The sequence below is a fragment of the Lissotriton helveticus genome, chromosome 2_1 (genome assembly GCF_964261635.1).
Source record: "Lissotriton helveticus chromosome 2_1, aLisHel1.1, whole genome shotgun sequence".
NCBI classification, from domain to species: Eukaryota; Metazoa; Chordata; class Amphibia; order Caudata; family Salamandridae; genus Lissotriton; species Lissotriton helveticus.
Window position 1 is genome coordinate 370,482,745 of NC_136059.1, and position 25,266 is coordinate 370,508,010.

The 25,266-nt window shown below is 42.9% G+C and overlaps 1 protein-coding gene across 1 annotated transcript in view; it reads left to right on the forward strand.

Annotated features, from left to right (window-relative positions):
- Positions 1 to 25,266, forward strand: part of OSMR (oncostatin M receptor) — a 357,357-nt gene that overhangs the window by 1,384 nt on the left and 330,707 nt on the right. The window contains exon 2 of the mRNA XM_078674982.1: positions 4,513 to 4,629. Within this exon, the coding sequence (XP_078531108.1) occupies positions 4,513 to 4,629 (117 nt within the window). The remainder of the gene's footprint in view (positions 1 to 4,512; positions 4,630 to 25,266) is intronic.

Here is a 25,266-nt window from a genome sequence, read left to right on the forward strand (position 1 = left end):
GAAAAGGTACCATGATTTCACTTAAACAAAATAAATAAAGGAGGCGCTACAGATGGGGGGGAGGACCACCAGAGATATCAAGGGGGCTAATGTGTTGAAATAGATCAGTAAAAACTGAATTGTTAAACCAATAATTGTGTTTATTAATTGCAGTAGCCAAGATGTGAAGCAAATGGGTGCTATCTCTTTCAGTGATCTATAAACGCAAAATAGCTTGGAAAAGTGATGGTAATACAATGTTATCCCCTTTATAACTTTGGTGGGAGCAGAAAAATGTCCATAGAACCAAGGGTGTAACACAGACCCCTGCAGTCCCTGCCAGGTGGGTGAGGGGAGGAGGGGGCAGGGCGGTGTAACATTCAGGGGCCCAAATTCAGTATACATCCTATGGATATCTATGAAACATAGGTGTCTCATAGGCCTGTCATCACAATCTACAGGGTCTCCCCAACATTTTGGGGCTGATTCTGATGCTGGTTGGAAAGCTTCCCGACCCATTCGGTTTGGAAATAGTTTCCGACCCACTCGGATCAGGAGAGTCCGACCGACCGAGTACGAGGCATCCGGATGCTTCCTGATACGATTTGGTTGGACTCTCATTGACTTCAATGGGAGCATATGTTCCTAACCGCATCATAATTGGGCCCTCGGTCGGGAAGACACGTTCCCGATCCTATTTGGAAGGAGCAAATGACGTTAGGAGGCCTTCCTAACCGCATCAGAATCAGGCCCTAGGTGGGAATGCTTTCCTAACCGCATCAGAATCAGGCCCTTTGATGGAACCCAAGACGTCGATGGCCTGCCAGTACACCATGATGGCGGCGGGGACCTTTAAGGCGGTGACGTGCCTGTATTCTAGAATGCTCAATGAGAGCCTACAACTCCTAGATGCATTGAAAGGAAAGTGGGAAACTGACATAGGTAAAGATATTCCGGAGTCAGCCTGGGCACAGATAATACGGCGAGCCTGGAAGAGCACGAGGAATGCAAGGTTCCAACTTGTGCATTTCTACGTGCTCCACAGAGCGTACTTAACACCTGGGAAAATCCGGAAATACTTTAAGGTTGATGCGGCAGCATGCCCCAGATGCACGAGAGCTGGAGTAGAACTAGATCATATGCTATGGTCCTGCCCGATGGTAGGACACTATTGGAAGGAGGTGGGTGACACCTTGAACATGATAACGGAGAGGCAGCTAGAGTTTGATATGGCTACTAGTATACTACACTGGTTCCCCCACACATCCAAGAACAAGATTACCAGTACATTTATAGATATGGGACTTATACTGGCAAAACGTGAAATTACGAAGCACTGGAAGGCACGAATGGGTCACATTAGTAAAAGATGGAGGGATGAGTTTTTGAAATGGGCCACTAGTGAAAGCACACTAAGATTCCAGCTAGCGCGCCGGTGAAACGATGACAAGGCACTAGAAGCTGCAGCGGCGTGGGAAACACTAGTGTAGGCACTACGGGAACACGAGGCACACGATAGTTGAGATGAGCAGCTCGATAATGGAAGATCAGCCCCGAAATATGACAGGTACATCGTACAGATCAACACATAGCCACTCCTGTATACGCACATTAAAAGAGAATGGACATGGTCCCCTGCGTCGGGGGTGGGAAGTTGGGGAGGGGGGAAAGAAGTTATTGTTTTAGTAGAACCTAGGAAAAGAGATGTGGAACTGGGGGTTCTGCTACACTCGGAGCATTGTTTATGAAGAAATGATATATCAAACATACCATGTATAGTATAACTGTTGGGGGGATTACGGATTGCTGCTCTGCAGATGCGATGGAAGCTCTTATATAAGGATGACTGTATGTTTTGTTTATAAAACCAATAAACTGCGTTTAAAAAAAAAAAATCTGAATCAGGCCCTTTGTGTTATGCCACTTCATAGAACTGGACTACCATTGATATGGTGGTCCCAGATAGGAGTTACAGGTCAAATACAGGCAGAAACCCTGAAAGCAGCATTAAAGACCTATGAGAGCATAGTCAGACTTAATTCAGTTTCAGAATTGTATGTCCGGAGAAGTTGAGCAAGGTAAGGATTTTGTCTTTTTAGATAGTACTAGTGTCTTTTGGACATAACATGAAAAGTAAAGAAGGCGTGACGTGTTTGGAATTGATCCAAGGTTGCATTTACTTAATTCTCTTCTTGTTTCAAAATGTTCTCTGAGTTTTAATTTATAAGCAATTAGTTACATAATTTTGCGTCTTCATATAAGCAGCTCATCGCTTTTCGCGATTTGTTTCACTTTCCTTCCTCAAGAACAATATTTATCATAAGTAATAAAAAGGGATTAACACGAATTATATGAATGCTTCAATTTAAAAGCAATAACCTCCTTTGTATGCGTAGTTATTTCAGCTTAAACACACTCAAGTAGTGTTTGTGTCCTGTTCACGTGAGAATGGAAATTTCTTTGATAACAGAAATACCACTAGACCTGCGGTAATGGCGTTTATATCTTTTGTTCCAAACGTCAAACTAACAGTTAACTCCACCAATCACAACAGGTGGATATCTACATGCCACAAATTCTTTCAATTAGCTTGATTTGACCACATTATCACAATACAAACTAGTCTTTCTTAATGACGACGAGCAGCAATTTAGTCTTTCTTTGTTTCCCCAATTAATTTCTCCACAATCAACACCAACATTCTTTAAGACTTTTATTTAAACAAAATCTCCTTTTCCTTTGCATATTCCAGCTCCAGGAAGTAATTTTACATTTTCACAAGCTTGCAATTTGGGTTGTGCAATCTTGTGCTTTTTTTCTAATTAAAGTGTCTTGCCGCACTCGATTTAATACTACCACTACTTTTGCATATGCATTTGAGAGTAAAATTAAAGTTAATTATTGATCTTCCACACAATATGTAAAGTTATTAGTAAGGACTCAATGCAGGTTTCACAAATGTTTGCCTCCACTTCAAAGCCTTGCTCCAGCTTCTATAGGTGGTATGTAAACGAATGAGTGTCTCTCTTTTGCTGCCCTTATCACAATGTGGAATGTTACTGACCCAGAATGTATTCACTTAAAGGTCCATAAATAAAAAGTCCTTTGCCTCAGCAGTAATGCTGCCTCTTTAATAGTTTGTGAAAACTATGCAGAGAATCCAGGCCCACCATTAAAATAAGAAAGGCTTGCTTGAACTATTATCAAGACTGTCTTTAAAAATAAGACCTGAATTACATATCATTTAAATACTTGTTTACATCATACTTCAAGTAAGCATTTGGTTACGTAGCAGAAAATGTTGATTTTAGAGGGAAACGCTTTCTTTTGAAGATGGTTTTGCAATCAACAAATAGTCCCCACCTCAAGCTAAACACAATGCACCCCATGAATTTTCAATAGGCTCAGAGTCAATTAGAGGCAGAATAATACATCCAAAATGCATAATGGTAAGACAGCAATAAGCCTGGCGGCTGATCTAAGTTATGAATTACATTATACCAAAGCAATGGCTGAAGTGGAGTTACCCAAATCCTGCTCTCTTTGTATTATTCATTAAAGGTTGGTGTTAGAAATTGGGTCTCCAGTTGGCAGAGGTAGGCACCCTGTCCAAGTAGGAACCGCAATCCTAGTCAGGGTAAGTCACAACACAATCCAAAATTAACCTGTACTTAACCTGTAGCTTGGCACGGATTGGGCTGGCTTAACTTAGAAGGCAATGTGTAAATTATTTGTGCAATACAGTAACACAGTAAAAACACCACAAAAAGACTCCACAACAGTTTAGTTAAATAGAGAATATTTATCAGAGTAAATTGAGAGCAAAACGGAAAAAATCCAGTGTGTAGAAGTTGAGATATTGAATTTTGAAGAAATAAATGCAGTAAAACTCTTAGAAACAAGGAGCGCTTAAAAGGTTACTTTAGGTCGCACTGGACTGGGGAAAAGTCAAATTCGCGCTGACGGCTACAGGACCCACGCAGGCACTGGTGAACATAGCACCTTTCCTGGTAATAAGCAGAAAGATGGGTCAAGCGTTCGCTGGCAGCCATTGGGTTTCGCATGTTTAAAAAAAAAAAAAAGGCACGCAATTGGGCAAAGGCGGGCACATGTCCTGCCTTTGCTATGCCCATTCCCGTCTGTGGCTAGCACGCGCAGCAGCGCGTGTTCGCCTCCCTGCCGCTGCCACAGTCCCTTGCCCTGCTCCTCTGTGGTGTGCATCCATTATAAACCAGAGGGCTCTGGATTGAGCATGAAGGGGGCGTGCAGGGACACTGCCAGCAGCAGCACTGGTCCAGGGCAGCGATGTGAAGCGGCGCTGTCTCTTTGTCACCCGCCTGTCTCGGGCTGCTGTAAACGCCAGCTCTTTGTACTCCAGGCATTCCTGCGGATAGTTTATGTTGTAAATCACCCCGTTCACAGGCAGCTCTCGGAGGTGGGAGTGGCAGCTCGTTCCCGGGGTTTGCTTACTGTGTGCTCTTGGTGTGTTTGTGTGCCTTTGGTTTCTGAAACATTTTGCTCTCCGCTTCCCAGCAGAGGCGCAGGGCGCCGAGACGCGTGGATTAGCGGGACCGGACGCGTGGACTCGCGGGACAGGACGCGTGGACTCGCGGGACAGGACGCGTGGGCGCCTCACCTGCGCGCAGTCTGGTAAGGGCTCTGTCTTTATTTCACACTACACTTGTGGCGTGGTTGTCTGTACTCTCTGCTTGCCCAGGCTCTCTGATCATGCCATACAAACAGGAGAGGCTGCGCGGGTCGCATCGCACCAGTGTCACGTCTCAGTTGCATGAAGAAAGAGACTGCCTGTGTATGATTGTCTTAACCAGCGTTACACTGGTCTAGGAAAAAGTACGCTACCACTTGGCAACATTGTGAAAGTTCTCATTTGTGGCAAAGCTCTACACACACTGATTTGAAAACAAGTTTACCAGATGTCATAAAGTATATTCTGCTCCATTCCTGTGCTTCAATGACCTAGTGCATTATGGGTGTTGTAGTCTTGGTTGATTGCCGCTGCACCTGTTGAAGCCCAGGGCTGGAATGTGGTGTCCCCCATTACATGGTTGCTTCTGGTGGTTCCGTTCACTAATGCGTAATTCTGTGTGACATCTCCCCATCACATGTTGTCAGTCCATAAAGCCTGTCACACCCCTAAGATGGATGAAGGATGTACCATATAGTTGGATAACAATAGACATCTGTTACATAGTGCCAAGAACCTCCCAGTTGAATATGTGCTAGCAAGGACACATGCCATGTTATTTCATGCTATGGTGTCATGTTATGGGCTCCTCTGTAGTAACTTTGGAGGCCAGCTCGGATGCGGGTGCAGAGGCATGCCATGGTGAATGAGTTCAGAGGCTAGAATGGAAGCTTTTGAAAGTGAGGAGGGTAAGAATAGCGGGGTCCCCTTCCTGCTCCGAGTGAGTGACAGGCTGTAAAATGAACCCCCTTCTATCACATTATCCTTGCCTGATTTTGAATCTGCCATTAACTTCACAAACACCAAGCGAGGGGTTTAATTTGGGGGAATGGGTTTTAACGGTTTTGTTTCTAATTATTATTGTATATTTAATATGTATATGTTTATGATGCATCTGAAATGGTTTAACCTCACCGCTTAAGGATGCTCATTTAACCCGTTAGCTGCGGCGGCTATTCCGCCGCATCGCTAAGGGGGAGGCGGGGCCGCGCGGCGCTCTTGTACACATGATGGAACCACTCCGTCACGGCCCTCGGGTGAGCTGTGCTTGTGACGGAACGGTTCCGTCACTGCCCCGCCCGCTCTTTAGAACGTCAGCGCAGGCGCGGAATTCGCGCCGCGCAGGCGCGGCGTGCGGGCCGTGACGGAACCGTTCCGTCACCAGCACAGCCCACCTGAGGCTCGTGACGGAACGGTTCCGTCACGAGCACGCAAAGGGTTAAACTAACCGCAGCATTCAACACTATTTTCTCCGTTATGTAAACAGTTGTTTTGATTCCGTCACAAACATCCTTCCCAGCTGCCGAGTGTGACTCAGTATCACTTGACACATGCAGCGCGCTCTTCCATTCATCACAGCAGCGCGGCCAACTCTGGGTTCTTGCACATCAGCATGCCTCTGACGTCTGTGACAGTATCTCGCCCACTAAGCTCCAAAATACGCCCTAAACCAGAAATGAAAGCAGAGATTGGTCACCAGCTGACACTAAAGTGCACTTCTTTCAAGGAGGATGTGCACATGTAAAAGTGCTAAATGTATTACTCACCGTGAAGAGGGCCATTGTCTGAAGCGTGCAGACCCACTCCCACATGCTGTAGACAGGGGTTGATGGAAGCAAATTTTAAATTACATTTGAGTAGACCCATAGATTCGTGGGTTGACCAAAAGCCCCTCTATGCATATGCGTTTCTACGTATTTTATCGGGATTTTTTGGACAACATGAGGCTGACAAAGCAGCATAAGTGCGCTGTAGGCCAGACCCAAATAGATAACCCCCTTATCTGGTTTAAAGTGTCCCACATAGCATGGGGTCCCCTCAATTTGTAACATTCCATTTGTGAGTAGCTCACTCTACCTTGAAGTTGTGTTCCTATTTTTTGTAGTTATGTTTTCCGCAATACTACTACAGGGCAACACTTCACAAAACACTTTAGGTAGCAACGAAAGGACGAGCCCCTCTCGTATGGGGCACCTTTAACATAAGATTTATAGTTCAGACATTGTTTATCAGAGGTGAAAAACACTAACAAAAGCCAGGAAACTGGATGCTATCTTATTTCAAGAAGAAACAGGGCTATTCCCTGTCTAAGAGATACTAGTAACTGCGCACAATGCACGTCATGCCCCTGGAGCTGTTCGACTTGACAACGAGAGACGACCCGTATAAGAACTGGGAGCTGCCGCAGACGCAGCCTCCCAGCCTGCATTCCTTTGACGTCGAGGGTTGTCACTGAGTAACTAACATTTTAACAGCGGACTCCGAAAACCAATCGTGTCAGGGTGCTTTTCTGCTGACCTCCAGTGCAGAGCAAAAGGTTAGTGAGGTTAAGCTGAGAGTTGTGTTTGGAGCACCCAGGCGCTGGGCGGCGTTCTGCCCTTCAGAAGAAAAGTCTCCTCTCCAAGTGCTGTTTCTGCTGATCCCATTGACAGGAACCCTTTCTTCCACCCACTTGCCAGGAAGTAACTCAGTAGGTTTATTTGATCCGCTGGGCTTCAGCCCGCCTTGGTAAAGCCTTCATGTGCGAGGTCCAGCTTCTGTAGTTCTTTGTGCTTGCTGTCCATTCTACAAGGCTTTTTCATACAATTCTACAGAGATGCTTAAAGCCTCTGAGCTCCCTAACAAAGTGATGTATTCGCCGAGCAAACATATTAGTCTAACAGGCTTATTCTATTCAATCAGGGCTGTCAAAAGTTCCATATGATGTGTGAACTCTTCAGCCAGTACAGGATCTTTAGCTACTAACGTGTCATATGTTTTGAGCCCATCCTTACAGCACTAAAGGGGAAACGGCTAGTCCAACAAGCATTTGCAATGCAATAAGGCTTGCATTATTAAAGTTTGAGCTATTGGCATTGCTAATAATAATGCAACACCAATAGCTCAAACATTTAGCAAGGCAAGACTTATTGCATTGCAAATGCTTGTTATTTTTTCTTCATCGAGATTGCTAGGATTTTTCTGGCGGTGCTGGACAGGAAAAAAGTATCTCAAAACTTCTGTCTGCCTTAAATATGGACGACATTTTGAGGTTTCTATGGTGCCAATGGTCTATGGCAGGGCCAGCTCTAGGGCGGTGCGACTGGTGCCACCGCACCGGGTGCTGGCGTCCTGGAGGCGCCGTGTTTGCAAATTTAGTATATTTTTCAAGCACCTGCTGCAGCGTTTCTTTCCTCCGGCAATTACCAGGCCTCACAAAAATGTTAAGATAACTCATGTGATTAATTATCTTCCTGGAGAGAGATCAGCATTTTGTATAGTTGAGGTTTTGACTTTTGTGAAGTTAGTGTTGGGGGTTAATATGCCTGCTGCAAAGAATGTGTACCAAGTAGATTACAGAGTGCATATCATGTAAACAGATCAGCAGGTTACCATTTTTAAAAGAGACTTGCTTTTGTTACTTGCAATTTACAACTTAAATTCCTAATATTCAACAATGAGCTATTAACTTTCATCATAGAACTGTGTACACACTGTAAAGTATACATTAGAACATTGATTAACGTTGCATAAAGGGTTAATTTGGCTAGAAATCGATTCTTATTATTAAAGGAAACACCCAACTATGCTGTTTCTTTTTCGACTCTGAATGTTTGCTTCTCCACACCAAGCACTCTTTAACTATAGTGCCTACCAGTATGGATGACATGTTACTCCTGCACTTTTAGTCCATTGGCTTATTTAGCATGTCCTATATATTGATTTACACACATATGATTGATTGTCTCTGTGCAATGTATGTGATGCAAAGTGCTCTGACACTCTACACTGGTATGAGTGGCGCTATATAACTAATTCAATGCATCTGAGAGAGTGTGGTTATGGATACTCGGTCACTGCTAAAGGGTGCTAGTGAGTGAATCTGTGGTAGAGGTGGTCATTGGCGCCAACAAACATTGTCGCACAGGGCGCCTCCAGTGCTAAAGCCGGCCCTGGTCTATGGTTTCCACCAGCAGAGTCGGTAGGGTATCTATCAGTGTAAACACAACGGTTTCCCCTCCGCCAAACTCGAAATTAGGCCCTCTTTCCCTCTGCCAATCTTTGCTTCTTGTATTGACCTGGCCCTTTGAAAAGTCTTAAAAACTTGACTGTTTCAGCTATAATAGCTACTATACTGTTTATTTCTTTCTTTGAAATCTTTCTTTCGGAATCTAGAAAAATCCATAAAAGAACAAGATAGCACAAAAATACAGTTATCATCATACACATACATCAGAGCTAAAATCTCATAAAAGATCAAAAACCGAGTTGCACACATGAGTGGCACATTGTTAAAAACTGCCAACGTTAGAACACATCAGGGGACTGGCTAGCATGTAAAAAATAAAGTGCAGGTTTGTGCTGATGAAAACCATTTAATTCTAAAATTGGTAATAAAAATGTATACTTACGGGACACATAATATTTACAGAAAAAGTAAAAACGTGTCAAAATCCGAAAGGAATCCTTGCCACGGGGGCAGATTAAAATAGACAATGATTCCAAGGGCCATATGTATCAAGCAAATTCGCATTCGCAAAGGCCGAAATTCGCATGCAAAATTGCTAAATGGTATGTATGAAACATATTTGCTGCAAAATAAGGAATCGCAAAATTTGCTATTCCTTATTTTGCGATTGCACTTAAGGAATCGCAAATTTTGCGATTCCTTAAATGCAATGTATCAAAGAAAAAATAATTCAAAAATGGCCATAAGAATTCGCAAATTATCACCAACTTCTAGTTGGTGGTAAGTTGCGAATTCTTTTTAAAAAACATTTTTTTTTAAACCAAAGGTGCCATATGACGCTCATACATGCCCTTAGGGCATGTATGTGCGCCATTATGCCCCCACATGTCATTTTCAGGGGTGCAGCAGGGTGTTCTTGAGACACCCCTGCACCCTTGAAAATATTCACAATTTGCGATTAGCAAATTGCTAATCGCAAATTTCCCCTTCATTCCTATGGGCCTCCTGGCCCATAGAAATGAATGGGAAATTTGCGATTAGCAATTTGCTAATTACAATTTAGGAATGTTAAGGAATCGCTAAAAAGAAGCGATTTTTTACATACATACCGTTTTGCGAATTCTAAATAGCGATTCCTTAGAAATCGCTATTTAGAATTCGCAAAACGGAACTATGATACATATGGCCCATAGTAGCCAAGGGGAAGCACAAATGACTCCTGATGTTACCCAGCAGAAATGTTGTTAGCAGTAAACTTTCCCAGGTATTTTTTTCACAAATTCAAAATAGGGTTTTATGCCATTGCAAGTTTGTATCATATCATAGTCTCATGACAATGTTTTTTTTTATATTCTTCCTCTTCACAGAAGTGTTGTGTGTCTACCTTGACTATCAAGTGTGGTGAAGTAAACATTTGAAGTCTAAAACAATACTTCCGTAAGGTTCTTATTATAGCTTAGCCTTCCAATTTTGTGGCCGGCTCACAGGCTAAACAATCAGTAATGACCATGCGATTGAAATCCAAAGGGGGAGTGGTGCTAAGTTGATGGAATCCTCGATCTAAGGAAGCCCCAGCTCCTCATGTATAATGAAATTTTGATTTGTAACAAGCACTAATACCCAATGGCATCTAGGCGTGGCGGCTCTGCAGTATTAGCTTACCAGAAGGGGATGCTGGATTGGTGCGTTTGGGCTAGTTATTAAAGAGCCAGGTTTTTAAGAACTTGCAGAACGTCAAAAGGTTGCGTTCCTTCTTGAGTGCCAGAGGGAGTGAGTTCCACAGTCTAGCTGTGCCCCCCAACTAAACTTCTCCCCCACCCCATGGGGCAGTTTTGGCCCTAGGGATTACCAGATTAGAGGAGGCCACTAGGCGCAGCTGTCTCTCTAGGAAATACCACCTGAAACTGCGTGTAAAGTAATCGGGCCAAGTCCATGTAGCGCTTTAAAATGTGATGCAGAGGGCCTTAAATTAGATTCGTCTTTTAACTGTTAACCAGTGCAAAATTGGGAGGGCATGAGCCACTGATTGATGTTTCAGGATGGCAAGCAGCAGACGAGCTGCTGCATTTTGGAGTACCTGCATTTTTTTGCGGAATCGTAATTGTATACTGAGAAACAGCCCACAGCAGTAATGAATTTTTGACAGGATACGTGCTGCAACCACCACTTTCTGAAGCGCAAATGGAATAAAAGTTAATATTTTATAATACAATAATGTGGACTGGATGGTGAAAGTCCTAGCATACGCAGGGCCGGACTGGCACCGGGCAATCCCCCGGTGTGTCGCACGGGTGGGGGCTGGTTTTGGGCCCCTTGGAGGCCGTTTTTGTTACAGGGCCTTTTTGAAGCATAGCTGCAAAATCACCCTGTACCAAATCAGCCGAAAACCGGCCCCAACAAAGAGCTCGGCGGCACCTCCAACCCCCTCGAGTGGGGAGGAGGGCCGGCCGACCACTTTGCCAGGGCCGGTTGTGGTTCCCAGTCCGGCCCTGAGCATACGCCTTCAAAAGCGATTCTCCTCCTGTTGCATCTTTGCAGAATTTCGATAGCCCCAGAGGGCTGCCCATAGGATAAAACTGGAACACACTCACATTTGTATCTTTCGAGGATAAACCGCACAGGTTTGCTCCTCCCCTTTCTGGCTAAGTCAAAACCACCCTCACAGATTGGTTTAAAAGGAGACGCCTGTGCGAAATGCAGGATAATCAGGACCTCCGTGCATCGAAGGTCACCTCCAGATACGAGAAATCATTCACTCTCATAATAGGTTTTCCCTTGATAGTGATTTGCCTGACCTTATGTTGTTGATTACCACATTAAAGATCTAAGTTTCAAGATCCAGTTTGTCAATAAACTTAACAAAATTATCAACAAGGCTTCTCAGACCATTGGGGGTGTACGCAATTAAGATGGCATCATCTTCATATAGCGCTGTCAAAATACACCGGGGTGCTACCTTTGACAGGTCCTTACCATTAGTGATCAAAAAATTGTTAATCCTGTTTAAATATGAAGCAGATATGGGGGCAAGGACAGAGCCTTGACAAACCACTCTGGCTAGTCTGAAGTGTTCTGTGCACTCCCCTTCTGGGTCATTCCTCACAGTAGCAGTCACCCCACTGTGAAGGACCCATAAAAAATTCACAATAGGTTTGGGTAGGCCCATATGACTCAAAATGTCGCATAGGTTTGTTCAGCTGACCTGGTCAAAGGCACAACTGAGATCCATAAAAGAAAGGTATATGGTTCCTTTTCTGGCTACAGTGTACTTTTCAATGATTAGGTGCAAGTTCACGCATCGCTCTTGAGTCCCCAGTCGTGCTGTATATCCAAACTGCACCATATTAATCAAGTCATCTTATTCTCATTCGCCCAAGCCTCAATTCCTTGCAAAATAATACCGCCTAGTATTTAAGTTTCTGAGTCAATTACAGCGATCGGCCAACAACATTTAGGGCTTGTTTATTTTCCTTCTTATAAATAGGAACAATAGTAGCTGTCTGCCATGATGTTGGGAAACTGGTGTTCAGGGCAGTGTTCAAACCATCACATATGATGGGCCTCCAGAACTCTCCATTTATACAAGTCCATAAGGACCCAATCCAGTACTATTCTCACTTACCCAGTCGCTGTTCTAGCACTAGCAATTATTCCGTTTTGCAGTGAAATTTGGCCTTCTACTGGTAAAGAGATCTGAAACCCAAAATAAAGCCTTTCCATCAACCAGTCCCTGCACTAACTCACTAACAGGAAATCTTCATTTCACATCCTCTTGCATCCCTATAGAGTATACATCTGCCTGTCTCCTGGTATTCTCCCAAATAATGTTTATTTTTGTTTTATTCACTTTGTTTTTAATTTATGGTAGCTTAGCCTTTGCACAAATCTCAAAATGTGGTTGTGTATTTATCATGGCATTGCACTTCATTCCATCCAGCTAAGCTCGTGTTTTATAAATACTTTACTTGAAAACACAAAAACACTTTTAAGAGACGTCTTCCGTGCCTGTGCGTATTGGTTTATATCATGCAAGGGGCAAACCAACGAAAATGAATGGAAACCGAAAATAAATACAGCTGAGATGTAAATCAGAAAACAAGAGGCTATCAACATGTAGCAACCGGTTTCAACACACCCTGTAAACAGGTTGTCTGGACTTCTTGGAAGATGTCATCATCTAATTTCTTCAAAAATGCTGCTTAAGCCAGTGTGTTAACTAATGCATTGTGCACTGAATTTGCCACACTGTTGGAGGAGATTACATAGAGATTTTTCTTACTAGACTAGTGGGAGAATTTCTCTGCAAAACATTATACTTAGGGCCATATGATCTGCCGCTATAGCGGCAGGATACTGCCGCTAAAGCTGCGATAAGGGGCTTGATAATATGCCCTTGTGAATTTCCATAGAAGCCCAGGTTCACACCAGAACCTGGAATTCACAAGAGCATATTATCAAGCCCCTTATCGCCACTTTAGCGGCAGTTTCCTGTCGCTAAAAAGGCGATAATGTTATCGCCGTTCTTGCCAATATGGCCATATATGTTTTAGGAGTGCTGTAAGTATTTGAAGTTGCTTTTATAGATTTATTGGCTACTTTCCAGAGATGATCAGTTACCAAATTGCCTAAATTCTTATAACACTATTAGTTACTTCTACCTATTTAAAGTCAACTGTGTTCCTTGGCCGTTTGATAAATCTACACATAGCTTCCTTGATTGCAATCGTCTAAATTTGACAAGCTAATGAAGGAGGGCAAAGTTATAAAAAGGAGTCCCAAATACTGTGTTTCTTTGTTCAACAGACGTAGTTTGCCAAATTAAAGTACAAAAAAATATCCTGAAAAAAATGACAACAACAAAGTTCATGCACGCAGAGAAAGGTTAGCTTTCCTGTGTGATTTCTGTGATTGAGTGAAAATACATACCGTACCTTTTCAATTATTACCTAAGATAAAAGAGTGGGGGAAGGATGTGGATGTGTATGTATATATATATATATATGTATATATATGTATATATATACATATATATATATCCACACCACTCCACTCCCACGAGCTGGTTGCTTGCGCTTTCTCTCCTGGAAAGAACGTGGAGCACAGACCCAGATATATATATATATATATATATATATATATATATATATATATATATATATATATATATAAATAACAAAGTACTCCATTTTACCGGGGGTCTGCAGGGCGGGCTCTCACACAGGAATGGAGAATCCTGTCAATTGCAACAGCGGGAAAAGACAGAGCCCACAACTACGGTCTCCTTTTAAACTGACATTTGTATTGGTCAATAGGGAGTGGCAGCGTGAAGCAACCCTATAACCTTACGCGTTTCGGCGCATTGCACCTTGATCACAGGTGAGTTGATTCTCTTAATTACAGTCCCAGTGGTCACATGGTACTTCCTTCAGACCACCTTACCCAGAATGCATCAATATTCAAATAAGTGTCCTGGCATTACGTTTTCTCAATGTTGCTGAATAGCGTTATGTACTTGCCAGTGCCAGTGTTCACGATGTTCCAGGGAAATAAAAATGAATCGCACAGTGCACTTGGCTGCCGCTCGCTGAGAATATTTGTTTAAAAGGGGAAACACCGAGTCTGCCAGAAAGAGGGAACCCCTCCTTCGTCTCCCCTTCTCACTCCCAACACCAAATAATCACAGAAATCCACTGATTGGTGTGGTCTCGAGCGTGCCATGCCCCCTCCATAAATCCACAACATAGTACTCCATTTTACCGGGGGCCTCCAGGTCTGCAGGGCGGGCTCTCACACAGGAATGGAGAATCCTGTCAATTGCAACAGCGAGAAAAGACAGAGCCCACAGCTACGGTGTCCTTTTAAACTGACATTTTTATTGGTCAATAGGGAGTGGCAGCGTGAAGGACCATGTGACCACTGGGAGAATCAAGTCACCTGTGATCAAGGCGCACTGCGCCGAAACGCGTATGGTTAAAGGGTTGCTTCACGCTGCCACTCCCTATTGACCAATAAAAATGTCTGTTTAAAAGGACACCATAGCTGTGGGCTCTGTCTTTTCTCGTATATATATATATATATATATATATATATATATATATATAACAACGGTTAAAGTGACGTTATAGGTCAGTGTAAATGTCAGTTAAAAAGGTAAATTTTAAACTCTAAAAACCACTGAAATTCTGAAATTTACCAGTTAAAGTTTACTCAAGAAAATATAACTCACACCCCTGCCATGCTGAGTGTTGTAATCAATGATGCAATTCCAGATGTCATTAGTGATGTTAGTAATGATGTGCAGAGGCGCAACTAGAGTCAAATTTCGGGGGGGGGAGGGCTACTAAAAATTCGGGGGTTGAGGGGCTGACTCTTCCGGCAATATGCAGATTGGAGATGCACGGGCTCTAAGAAGGGGTGAAAAACAACAAAGCCTGTTTAACAAGTGAATGGTTTTTTAAGGACCTGTGAAGTACTTGGTGTGGCTGCAAGAGGAAGGATGCCAGCACACGGCAGCTCAAAAACTGTGTGTGTGTATGCCTGGGAAGCTGTCTCAGCCGGGTTGACACACACGACGGGAGGGGGGGGGCTTAAGCCCTTTGAGCCCAATGGGCATTGCACTCCTGATGATATGATAGAACATCTCATGAGTGATGTAATAAAAGCGATCATAAGCAGTGTATGGCGATGGCAGGAGTTATAGTTCCTTGAGTCAACTATCACTAGGGAAGTCCAGTATTTTAAAGTTTAAAATGTAACATCTTAACTGACATTTTCAACTAACTATACCCTAACATTAACCTTTTGTTTTTTTGTGATTTTTTTTAATGTAATGTAATCATTTATCTCCTTATCTAAGTAGGCCTACTCTGCTCCTGCAGCCAGGCCCTGCGCATTGACCCCACCCCACCCCACGGCGGGCGGCTAGTTCCATGCTGTGCACAAAACCCCTTGCAGGTGGTCAACCCCCATTGCTTTTTTTTGTCCCATGGTAATCTTGCAATAATTAAGCAGTCATTTTGAGTTACTCCAGCAAATTTCCACACTGATTAACGCAAGAGTACATCGAGCCTGCAGCAACAGGAATTTTTGTTTTCACTTTAACCCTTTGGGAATCCACAAGGGCCCCTAGGGTGGGTGGACCCACAAGGACCTGGTGGTCAGGGTACCCTATCCTGCCCAATGATATGTTGTTTTGTTTTTATTTTCAGGACACTTGGACCAATTCCCTAAATCCTAGCATGGTGGCACAACATTTCTCTTCGTGTTGTGGACAGCCAATCACAGAACTCGGTTTCACAGGACCGAGATCCAGACAATCAGTTTGCTTCATTTGCTGTTTAGTACATGGGTACTCCAATTGTACTTTCTCTGTAGTATGGCATCGCAAGATAGCTATACATTGTGATGCTTAATTTCTGTAAAACGGCTGAACGGATTTACACCATATCACAAAAAGCACACTTTCCCAGTAATGTTCAAGCTTTCTGCCAAATTTGGTATAAATCTTTTATGCCATTTCTCCTGTAGCGTGTCTGAAGTTCCTATGTGAAATTGCATTAGGAGAGAGAGAGAGAGAGAGAGAGAGAGAGAGAGAGAGAGAGAGAGGTGTGTGTGTGTGTGTGTGCGTGCGTGCGTGTGTGTGTGTGTCTCTCTCTCTCTCTCTCTCCAGGTCATGGTGTACACTCATCAGCTTGGTTCTAATCATACATTTTTGTGTCTGTAAAATATGTATGTGTACAATCAGTTTTCATTAAGTCCAGGTGATAGGATTTTGCTAAGATTAATAGAAAGTTAATTCTTTCTAAATCCAGCGAGTTACACTATATTACTTCTGGAACTAACTGGCTGGTGAATAAGGATTCACAGTGAAGTAAAAAGTGATGGATGTAATGCGTCAGCATCCTGTAACCTAAAAGTCTACACAAAATGGAATTACGGAAGGTGTCCCTATGATGAGCATGTTTTATCCAGGGTATTTAATTGATCTCTAAACTGAGATTTGTATGCTTTTTTTATGTTTCAAATCAATGGTCTGGGTTGCTAAGACCTAAGTCAACTGAAACATATGGCCTGATTATGACTTTGGTAGTTTTCCTGTAGGACCGCAGCTGCGGCGGTCCCCGGAAGATTCCCAAACTGTTGGTATGCCTACCACCGGATTACAACAGACATTAGTCTTTCCTGGCATGTATAAATATGTTCTTAACACTCATGCTTTTATCTAAACTCTACAAATATGTTTGCACACAAAACTGGATAGTCCTTTATTTCTGTGATGTGCCACTTCAAACAACCTGTCCAAAAGTAAAAGAGGAATCATTTTAAATGTGGCAAACTGTTACCTATAATAAAAATAATCTCTAGATGCACTCCTGTCTGTACATCTGCACAGTGGTGAAACCACTAGCTTGAGGGATCATGTTTTATTTGTTAATCTGGAAAGATGTATTGCCATCGAGATGGTAAATCCCTTGTTATTTTATGAAATAACCTAACAAAGGCAAATGCATTTGACTCTGTTTGTACCTGAGTATGGATTCAAAGAATGCCAGGCAGGCATATTAATATAAACGCTAACATGTTAGAAGGAAGAAGTATTGCTCCTTCTAACATGTTAGTGTTTAAATTAATATAACTTTATAATATATTAGTATTGTCCTTATTAAAAAGATCACTAACAGCTTTTTGGCTGTGTCATTGCTTGTTTTGTGTGGTCATGGTTTTTGTAAAGCATTATTGCTGGCGGAAGCTGCTGGGCTCTCAACTATATATAAAAAAGAAAACATTTGATAAAAGCAAAAATATTTTTTAGTTCAAAAGGCACAGATTGCTATAGTAGTCTTTGACATTGAAGAGAACTACTTTGTGTGTGTGGATGTGCTCCTTGGTAAAGAGCAGAATGTTGTCACTCAAAGTGACATTTGTAATTGTCTGAAGTGGCTGACCCATTGCCGTATGCTGTGCGCTGCAGTAGGCAGAAGAAAATGAGAGTAGCACAGCAACAGGCCAATTGATGAAAACAGTTGGATGAGAATCCCTAGAAGTAAGTGTATTATATCGATGAATTTCAGTAAAAAATAAAAGGTCTTGGCTAATGCCAGATTTAATAAAGGGAAAGTGAAGTTACTCTCTGCTACTCCCATCTGAACTCTACCAATCAGAAGGAACTCTAATGGAGTAATACCCTTTTACCTCTTGTGATACACCTGACATTTTTAAACCATGGAAACTCGGTAGGGCATTAATGTACTGTTCCTGGCACCACTGGAGTGAACAATTAAAAAAGAGCAATGTTGATCTACAGCAGAATCATTGCACATGGATTTCCCTAACCTGAAAGCTTCAGTAGGCCCTGTGCTATACATTCAACTACTCTAAGTACATTCAAAAGGTACTCAGTCTAGCAAAACACTGAACTCTCCAGAACAGTGATGTAATAGTTTGTTTACTCTATGTGCCCTGTTAATGCACAGCGGAAATAACACACACTATACAACCACATGACTAATGTTAAGGGTGTTGTAATGATAGGCACTAGAGAGATGCACTCCCTGTCTAATTATTGGCCCCACTGGAGAGAGAGAAGCAGGACGGACTGGGTAAGAAGGACTTTATAATCAGAAAAAAATCATTTTAAGAGAGTTTGGTGATTGTAGGGTTCCGGCTACAGGTAGAGGTTCATCCTCAGTAATAGGAGTTGGTGATGAAGAAGAGGCACAAAGAGATAATGGGTTAATATGTGCTGATGGTAATTCCTATGAAACATTGGGATCACATTTGGTAAATAAGCCCAGAGTGGAATGCTGCATGCATTAGCGGAGCCAAAAGCCTGGCTTCTATGTAACAATGTAAGTAAACATAGGCATGTATACAAGTATTTCCATGAGAAAGCTCTTTGAACCAGTCTATTGACTTTTTGGCAATGCTTAGTAGAGGTGGCAGTGGTGTTAGTGGTTTGGCATTAGTAGTTATGGTATTGCTGGTATTGATATTACTGGTGCTTGTTCTGATGCTTTTGGTGGTGTGCTAATGGTGGTATTGCTATTGGTGGGTAATGGTGTGGCACTGGTACTGGTAATATTGGTGCTTTTGGTGGAATTAGTGGGGGTTGAAAATGTGAAGTTGTTAACTGAGGTGTGCTTCTGCTAACACTGTGGTATTAGTTGTAGTGTGGAAGGTGTTAATTTATGGCTTTGTGGTATGTTTCTTATTGTTGCTGTTGAGGTATTGGTGGTAGTGCACTGTTGGTGGTGCTACTGGTGCCAGCTGTGGTGGTATTGGTTGTAGTTCTATTGGCTGAAGTGGTAGTTGTGGTGTGTAGCAATAGTGGTCGTATTGGTAGTGTAGGTATAGGTGTTATTTGTATATCTGTTATTGGTAGAGCTGGTGGTATTGGGGTTGATAGTTGTAATTCATGTATAAGATAATGAATGTGACATGTTATGTTGAGTGTATATTGTAGATGAAAATTAGTTCTTTATGCATTGCAATGGAAGCATGCTATACGAGGCAGAAGAATACATCAAACATCCAACAGCATGAATGAGTCAGAAATCAATTGAGCAGGTTTTATGGCATATAGTAATTACAGGTGCGCTAAAATCCGTATCCTCTGGCAATATTTCAGCAGGTCTAACCTGTTAATATTTATCAGGAGAAAACTGGGAGGTAAATACCCCAACATGCACATTTCGGTGCAGTAAGCACATAACTCTGCATCTTATACACACTATTTCAGGCACAACTCGGAATAGGTGATACTAATCACACCTGATAAAGTTGGAATACAGAGGTGAGGTGACAGATTCTATAAACGTGTGATCATTATTGCACCCAAAACCCTGACTGTAGTATTTGAGGCCCATGTATATTTTAAAGAATTGATAACAAAAGATCTGGCAGATAGCTAACACTGTCTCTAAGCAGAAGATAAGGGATGGGTTACAGTCTCTACCCTGAGGACTGCTGAAGCTTCAGTAGAGCTAGAGAGCAGTAGAGGCTCCATCGGGCCATGCAGCATGCGCAATGTAATTCATTTTATTTATTTATGTACTTACCTCCGTTCGGCCGTACGCCGGAGTTTACTACCCCCCACCGTGCCCCTCACTCACCCCACGGCCCCACATCACTCCCTCCAGGAGCCGCTACAGCTAGAGAGAGAGGTAAGACCCCTGACAGCATGTTACTCCGTTTGTGCTTCTCGGCTGAGCAGGTCAGTTCTGAGTCAAAGGTGCTTGAAGTAGTGTTGCAGGGGGTGCTGTAGCACCCCCAAAATAACATGCTGGAGTTCCGAAGGTGAATGACAGGGCCGGACTGGGAACCACAACGGGCCCTGGCAGAGTGCTTGGCCGCCCCTCCCCCCATCCCCACTCGGGTGGGTTGGAGGTGCCGCCGAGCTCTTTGCCGGGGCTGGTTTTCGGACGATTTTGGTACAGGGCCGAGTTAGCAGCTATGCTGCAAAAACGGCCCTGTAACAAAAATGGCCCCCAGGGGCCCAAAACCGGCCCCCACCCGTGTGGCGCACCGGGGGATTGCCCGGTGCCCGCTATGGCCAGTCCGGCCCTGGTGAATGAGCATTAAAGATGACTTTACATTTTTATTTATCTTTCACATTTGCTGTCTGCTCAAATACAGGGGCTAAATGTCAGGCTAGTCTGACCAATTGCTGCTTATCTTTAACACAGAGTTTGGTGTTTACTTTTCTACCTGTGACTGGAAAGTGAGAGGATTTGTAAAGTGAACTAAAAAAATGAAAGTGTGTCCTCATGTAACGTAACTGTTGCTATGTAAAGCGCTCTGATAACTGATTCGGTTTGGTTCTAGTTCGCGCTATATAAAACTCTGAAGAAAAAAAAACAACGGTGTAAGAGTCTTGCCAGTGTGAAAGGAAAGGAGTCTAGGATGTCGTTTAATGCTAGCACACAACAACATTTTCACCTACAAATGAACTGCACAAATATTTCAAAATAAATAAGCAGTAAGGAAAGCACAAATGAAGTACTTTTTTTTGTAATTTCGAAGTGTTATGGAAATAAAGATATTAATGTGATTGAAACATACCAAGAGACTTTACTTTGTGATGCACAGATGAAAAATATTAGCTGAAACACGATTTCCGCACATTATCATTTGTGTTGTATAGTTTTATCAGTAAAACTGCATGGTTGTGCAAATGTAATGGTCATTTCACTGGAAAACGTGCTGCCCATTAATGATAGCAGTGTGCTGCAAAATGCACGGCCAGCTATATACCACACCCTAACCACTCTCCTGGTGAATGGGCGTTGCTCATTTGCTAGACTTGTTCTTTGTGTGACTTGCATTTTTCCGAATCACTACGAGCTCAGTGATGCAATATCCACGGTAGCACGCCACTCTGAAGATTGTTCCAGCAGCATCGTTCTATTGTTCTCAGGCGTTTCCTGAGGCGCAGGAAGTTAGGCCGTGCTCTCAGTGACGGATCAGAGGTTTCCACGACACGGGACCCTGGACTGTACTCCGAGTGACCTTACACTCTAACGCCTCACTTCAAGTTGGGCGTAAAGTGGAAAACCAGGTGCACATTTTGTACCTTTCATGGAATTCGTGATAACGCTGGCACACAAATACAAAATGAGGTATGGCCTTAAAGGGCAACATCCCGTTACAGTGGTGCTCACAACGAAGCTGTAAGTGTGAAGGTAGCTCCTACTTAACACTGTGAAAAGAGGCGGTGTGCAAGTAGAATGGTTTCAAACAATCCGAACCTTGCATCTTTGAACCGGAACTGGACGTCTGGTTTGTGAAATATTTCAAGACGTAATGCATACATTCCCTGTCCAGATGTATAAATGCGGTAATCGGTGCTCTGCTGATGACTAATTTCAGTAAACTCCCAGCTGCTCACTTTCCCACCACCCACTCTCATCAGCAACTCCATCCCCGCCCCCTTTTACCTCTGAGATCGTAAAACATATGTTTTTCGTTTCGTTTAACGCATTGTCTTATCCGATAACATCTGTCGAATGGATCTAATGTATTGCGAAAGGTCCTGCACTTTGGCGAAATTATATTGCTGCGTGGGTATCGCGGTTGTTGTTGAAAATCTAGCATTCCTGAAAAAGCGTAACCCCAAAACTTTTGACCTCTGAATAATGTCCAGAGCAGCTTGACTTTATCGTTAGTTTGCTCGAAGTGCCCCAGACCATGAGCATATATTTAAATTGGCAAATGTTCTTGTAGAATATTTTGAAAGTAACCACTTTCGCTGGCTCTGTCCTTTGTGTCTGCTGTCGCCGGGCCTGCTCCGAGCTGTGCGTCCTCGAGCCCCGAGTCCTTGGTGCGCGCGCGCGCCATTTAATCTGCTGTGATGGAGGAACCTTCCCATGGGTGTGCCCAGCCTTCTGCACGATTTATAAACAAATGCCAAGCTTTTCGTACATGGTGTTTATTTCCTCTTTCCCTGTGGCCAACTCAAGTCACACACTGGAATGCGTTGTTTGTCAAAAGGAGGAAACGTGGCATTCTCAGTGAGACATCTGGAGCGTCTGGCGCAGTGAAGGAGGTCCGAGCTCCAAAGCTCCTTTCACCCTCTCCACGGAGCGGATTAAGCGCGAACTGTTTGTGATGAAAAAGGCGGGAACTTCTTGGAGAGCCCTAGGCATCAGTCAAAATGTGACAATAAAAGAGCCTGGATTCCAAATCAAGAGAAGGTGTAGGAATGGGCTTGTGTTCGAGTGAGCGACTTGGGCGAGTGAGTGAACGAGTAGTGGAGTAATTGGTAAGAGTGTGAGAGAATTGTGAGTGAGGGAATTGGGTGAGTGACGTAGTTTGGGTGGCTGATTGAGAAAATTGGTAAGTGTGTAATTTGAGTGAGTTAGTGTGTGCGTATGAAAGTTAACAGGATAATTGAGCCTATAAGTGACTCCGTGAGAAGCTGGGTGAGTGGTTACCCCAGGTAATTCAGTGACGCAGATGAGTTTGCGCATGAATTTGAATGGATCAGTGAGTGGATAAATGGCTGAGTGAATTTGACAAGTGAATGAGTTAGTCCCGTAGGGTTGTGTGGATTTTCCATTCATGGAAGGCACCATTTTTTGCACTCCCAGAATAGAGACTTTCTGCTGTAAGACAAGCGTCCTCATGCGGTGTGACAAACAAGCCATGGAGGGAGGAAAGAACGCTCTGTACCCAACACCCTTGTTGTGTTTGTAGTGAAAGGCAACAGTGAAGTTCATTTTGTGGCAATTACAAAGGATGACTTTTTGAGTAGATTTATGGGGAATAACCCATAGATTCATCAAGCATCCATTTTGCGATTCCTTATTAGAGAAAAATAAGGATTCGCTAATAAGGAATAGCAAAAGGCTATGCATGAAGAACTCGCTAAAAAAATAGCGATTTCTTAAAATTCCTTAATTGCGAGTTGCAAATTGCGAGTCGCAATTAAGGAATACCTTCCAGAGGCCCATAGGAATGAATGGGAAGACAATCTCAATTTGTGATTCTCAATTAGAGAATCACAAATTGAGATTGCAATTTCAAGGGTGCCAGGGTGTCAAAAGGACACCCTGTTGCACCCCTGAAATCTGCATATGGGTACATCTTGCACACACACATGCCCTAAGGGCATGTTTGTGTGTAAAATGGAACTTTGAAAAAAGCACTTTAGTGCATTTTTCAAAGTTTTTGAAAATTACCATGAAGTTCAACTTCATGGTAATTTGCTCCCCCTATTAGCGAAATCGCTAATTTTTAAACTTTAATGCATTCTATTTAAGGAATCTCAATTTGAGATTCCTTAAATGCAATAGCAATTTAAGTAATCGCAAATTTGCGATTTCTTAAATTGCGATTTTTGCATTTGGGATGATGCATCCCAAATGCAAAAATACCGGTCGCAAAGGGGCAGATTCTGAGAATTTAGCTTGATGCATCTATGCCTATGTTCCATATATTTCTGATTGCAGGACGATAGATTAAAAATGTAAAGGCATATTTACTAATAAATCACACAGCGCAGCACTGCAAATTGCTGTCCTGCGTGGATGTGAGAGAGCTGAACAGCACCATAGTTACCAAGATGTGGTGCTGCTCAGCTTTCTCTATGCGCTGGTGCACTTGTGACTGCCTTGTGATAACACAGACACTCTTGCGCCATGGTGCAAAGGCACCTGCATTATGGGCAGGATTGTTTATTTGCAGGAAGGGATACCTTTTATCACAAAACCAATACTTAAAGGCATATTCCTGTTTCTGTGCGTGCTGCAGAATGTAGCCTCTAGATCCCAAAAGTACGGGGCACAAAAAGATACAGAAAAAATATATATTCTGTATGGTATAAGCCTAGGCTTGAATCCTATATCTAGAATTTCTGGATGAGGAAGCCCCACCCACATAATGTGGCAAACATCATTATGGGCTTCCTCAAAACACCCTAGTGAGATAGTACTACCTGGGTGGACTCGACCTCACGGTACGAGGGAGTCCTTAGTAAACTATATTACTTGGATAGAACGGGGATCCAGAGCTAAAAATATCTTAAGGTAAACCTGCAGGATTTCCCTTTATTGGCAGGTGTCCTATGTATGATTAAATACAAAAAAGGGTTATGTTCTAGGAGCTTACTAATCTGTTCTCCTGCTGACATGTTTCCGCTCAGTTCATAAACGAAAAAAAAGTCACAGGTATTCCTCAGGGCTATTCCGGGCCGAGTCTGCGATGCGTACGTGGTTTTATTTATTTTTAATTTTATTATATCTATCCCATCATCTGTCAACTTACTACTCCCGCTCCGCTCTGCTCTGCCTCACCACTCTTACCTATGCCGGCCACGCCTGATAAGTTATAAATGCCATAGTTTCACCTCCGTCCCAGTCACTGAAACCAGAACGTTTTGCAATTTAAACAGTAAAAGTGGTTAAATCATGCATTGAAAACTTTTTGAATATGCAAGCAATCCTAAACCGTCCATAAATCGTGCTTATGTAGCTTTTTTGAATGAACACAACTCAAGCATTATTGGTTCAGGTTAAAGACCAGAGCGAGCTGTAAAGTTATTAGAACATCTTGCACTATGAAGGCAGGGGGCCTAAACTACACAATGAATTTTCCTGGAGTATGATATCCATTAAAGGCCACCATTACGATTGGCTCAGCAAATGGGCCAGTGTTACTCCACCCTAGTGATACCAATACTGGTTGTATTACTAACACCAGGTGTGGGGAAAACCTAGCTCATTACAAGTTGGACTCTAAAGGTCCACCAAGAATTGTGGAATTATTGGGGTGTCTGTAACTCCTGGTCCGATTTCCCAGGAAATGTCTATTTTTGCCTGTAATTTCACATGGAGAGTACACCTTTCTGGCTGAAAATAAACAGAGCTTCTGTTTTCCCTCAGATGTAATCAGATGTAGCTGATATCTGCTGTTACTTGCCTCACTGGAATTAAGTAGCTCATAATGAAGGCTAAGGGAGCACGACAATTACAAATTTGAGACATGGTCTCTGCCATAGTTTTGGGCTAACCGGTGCCTTAAATAGTTGATGAGCTGAAGCAGCAGTAGGTTACCACCATAGGCAGTGATCCATTGTTGTTTGTCACTGTAACATTAAATGAATGGGCTTATTGTAGCAGCATTTGATGATGTCTTT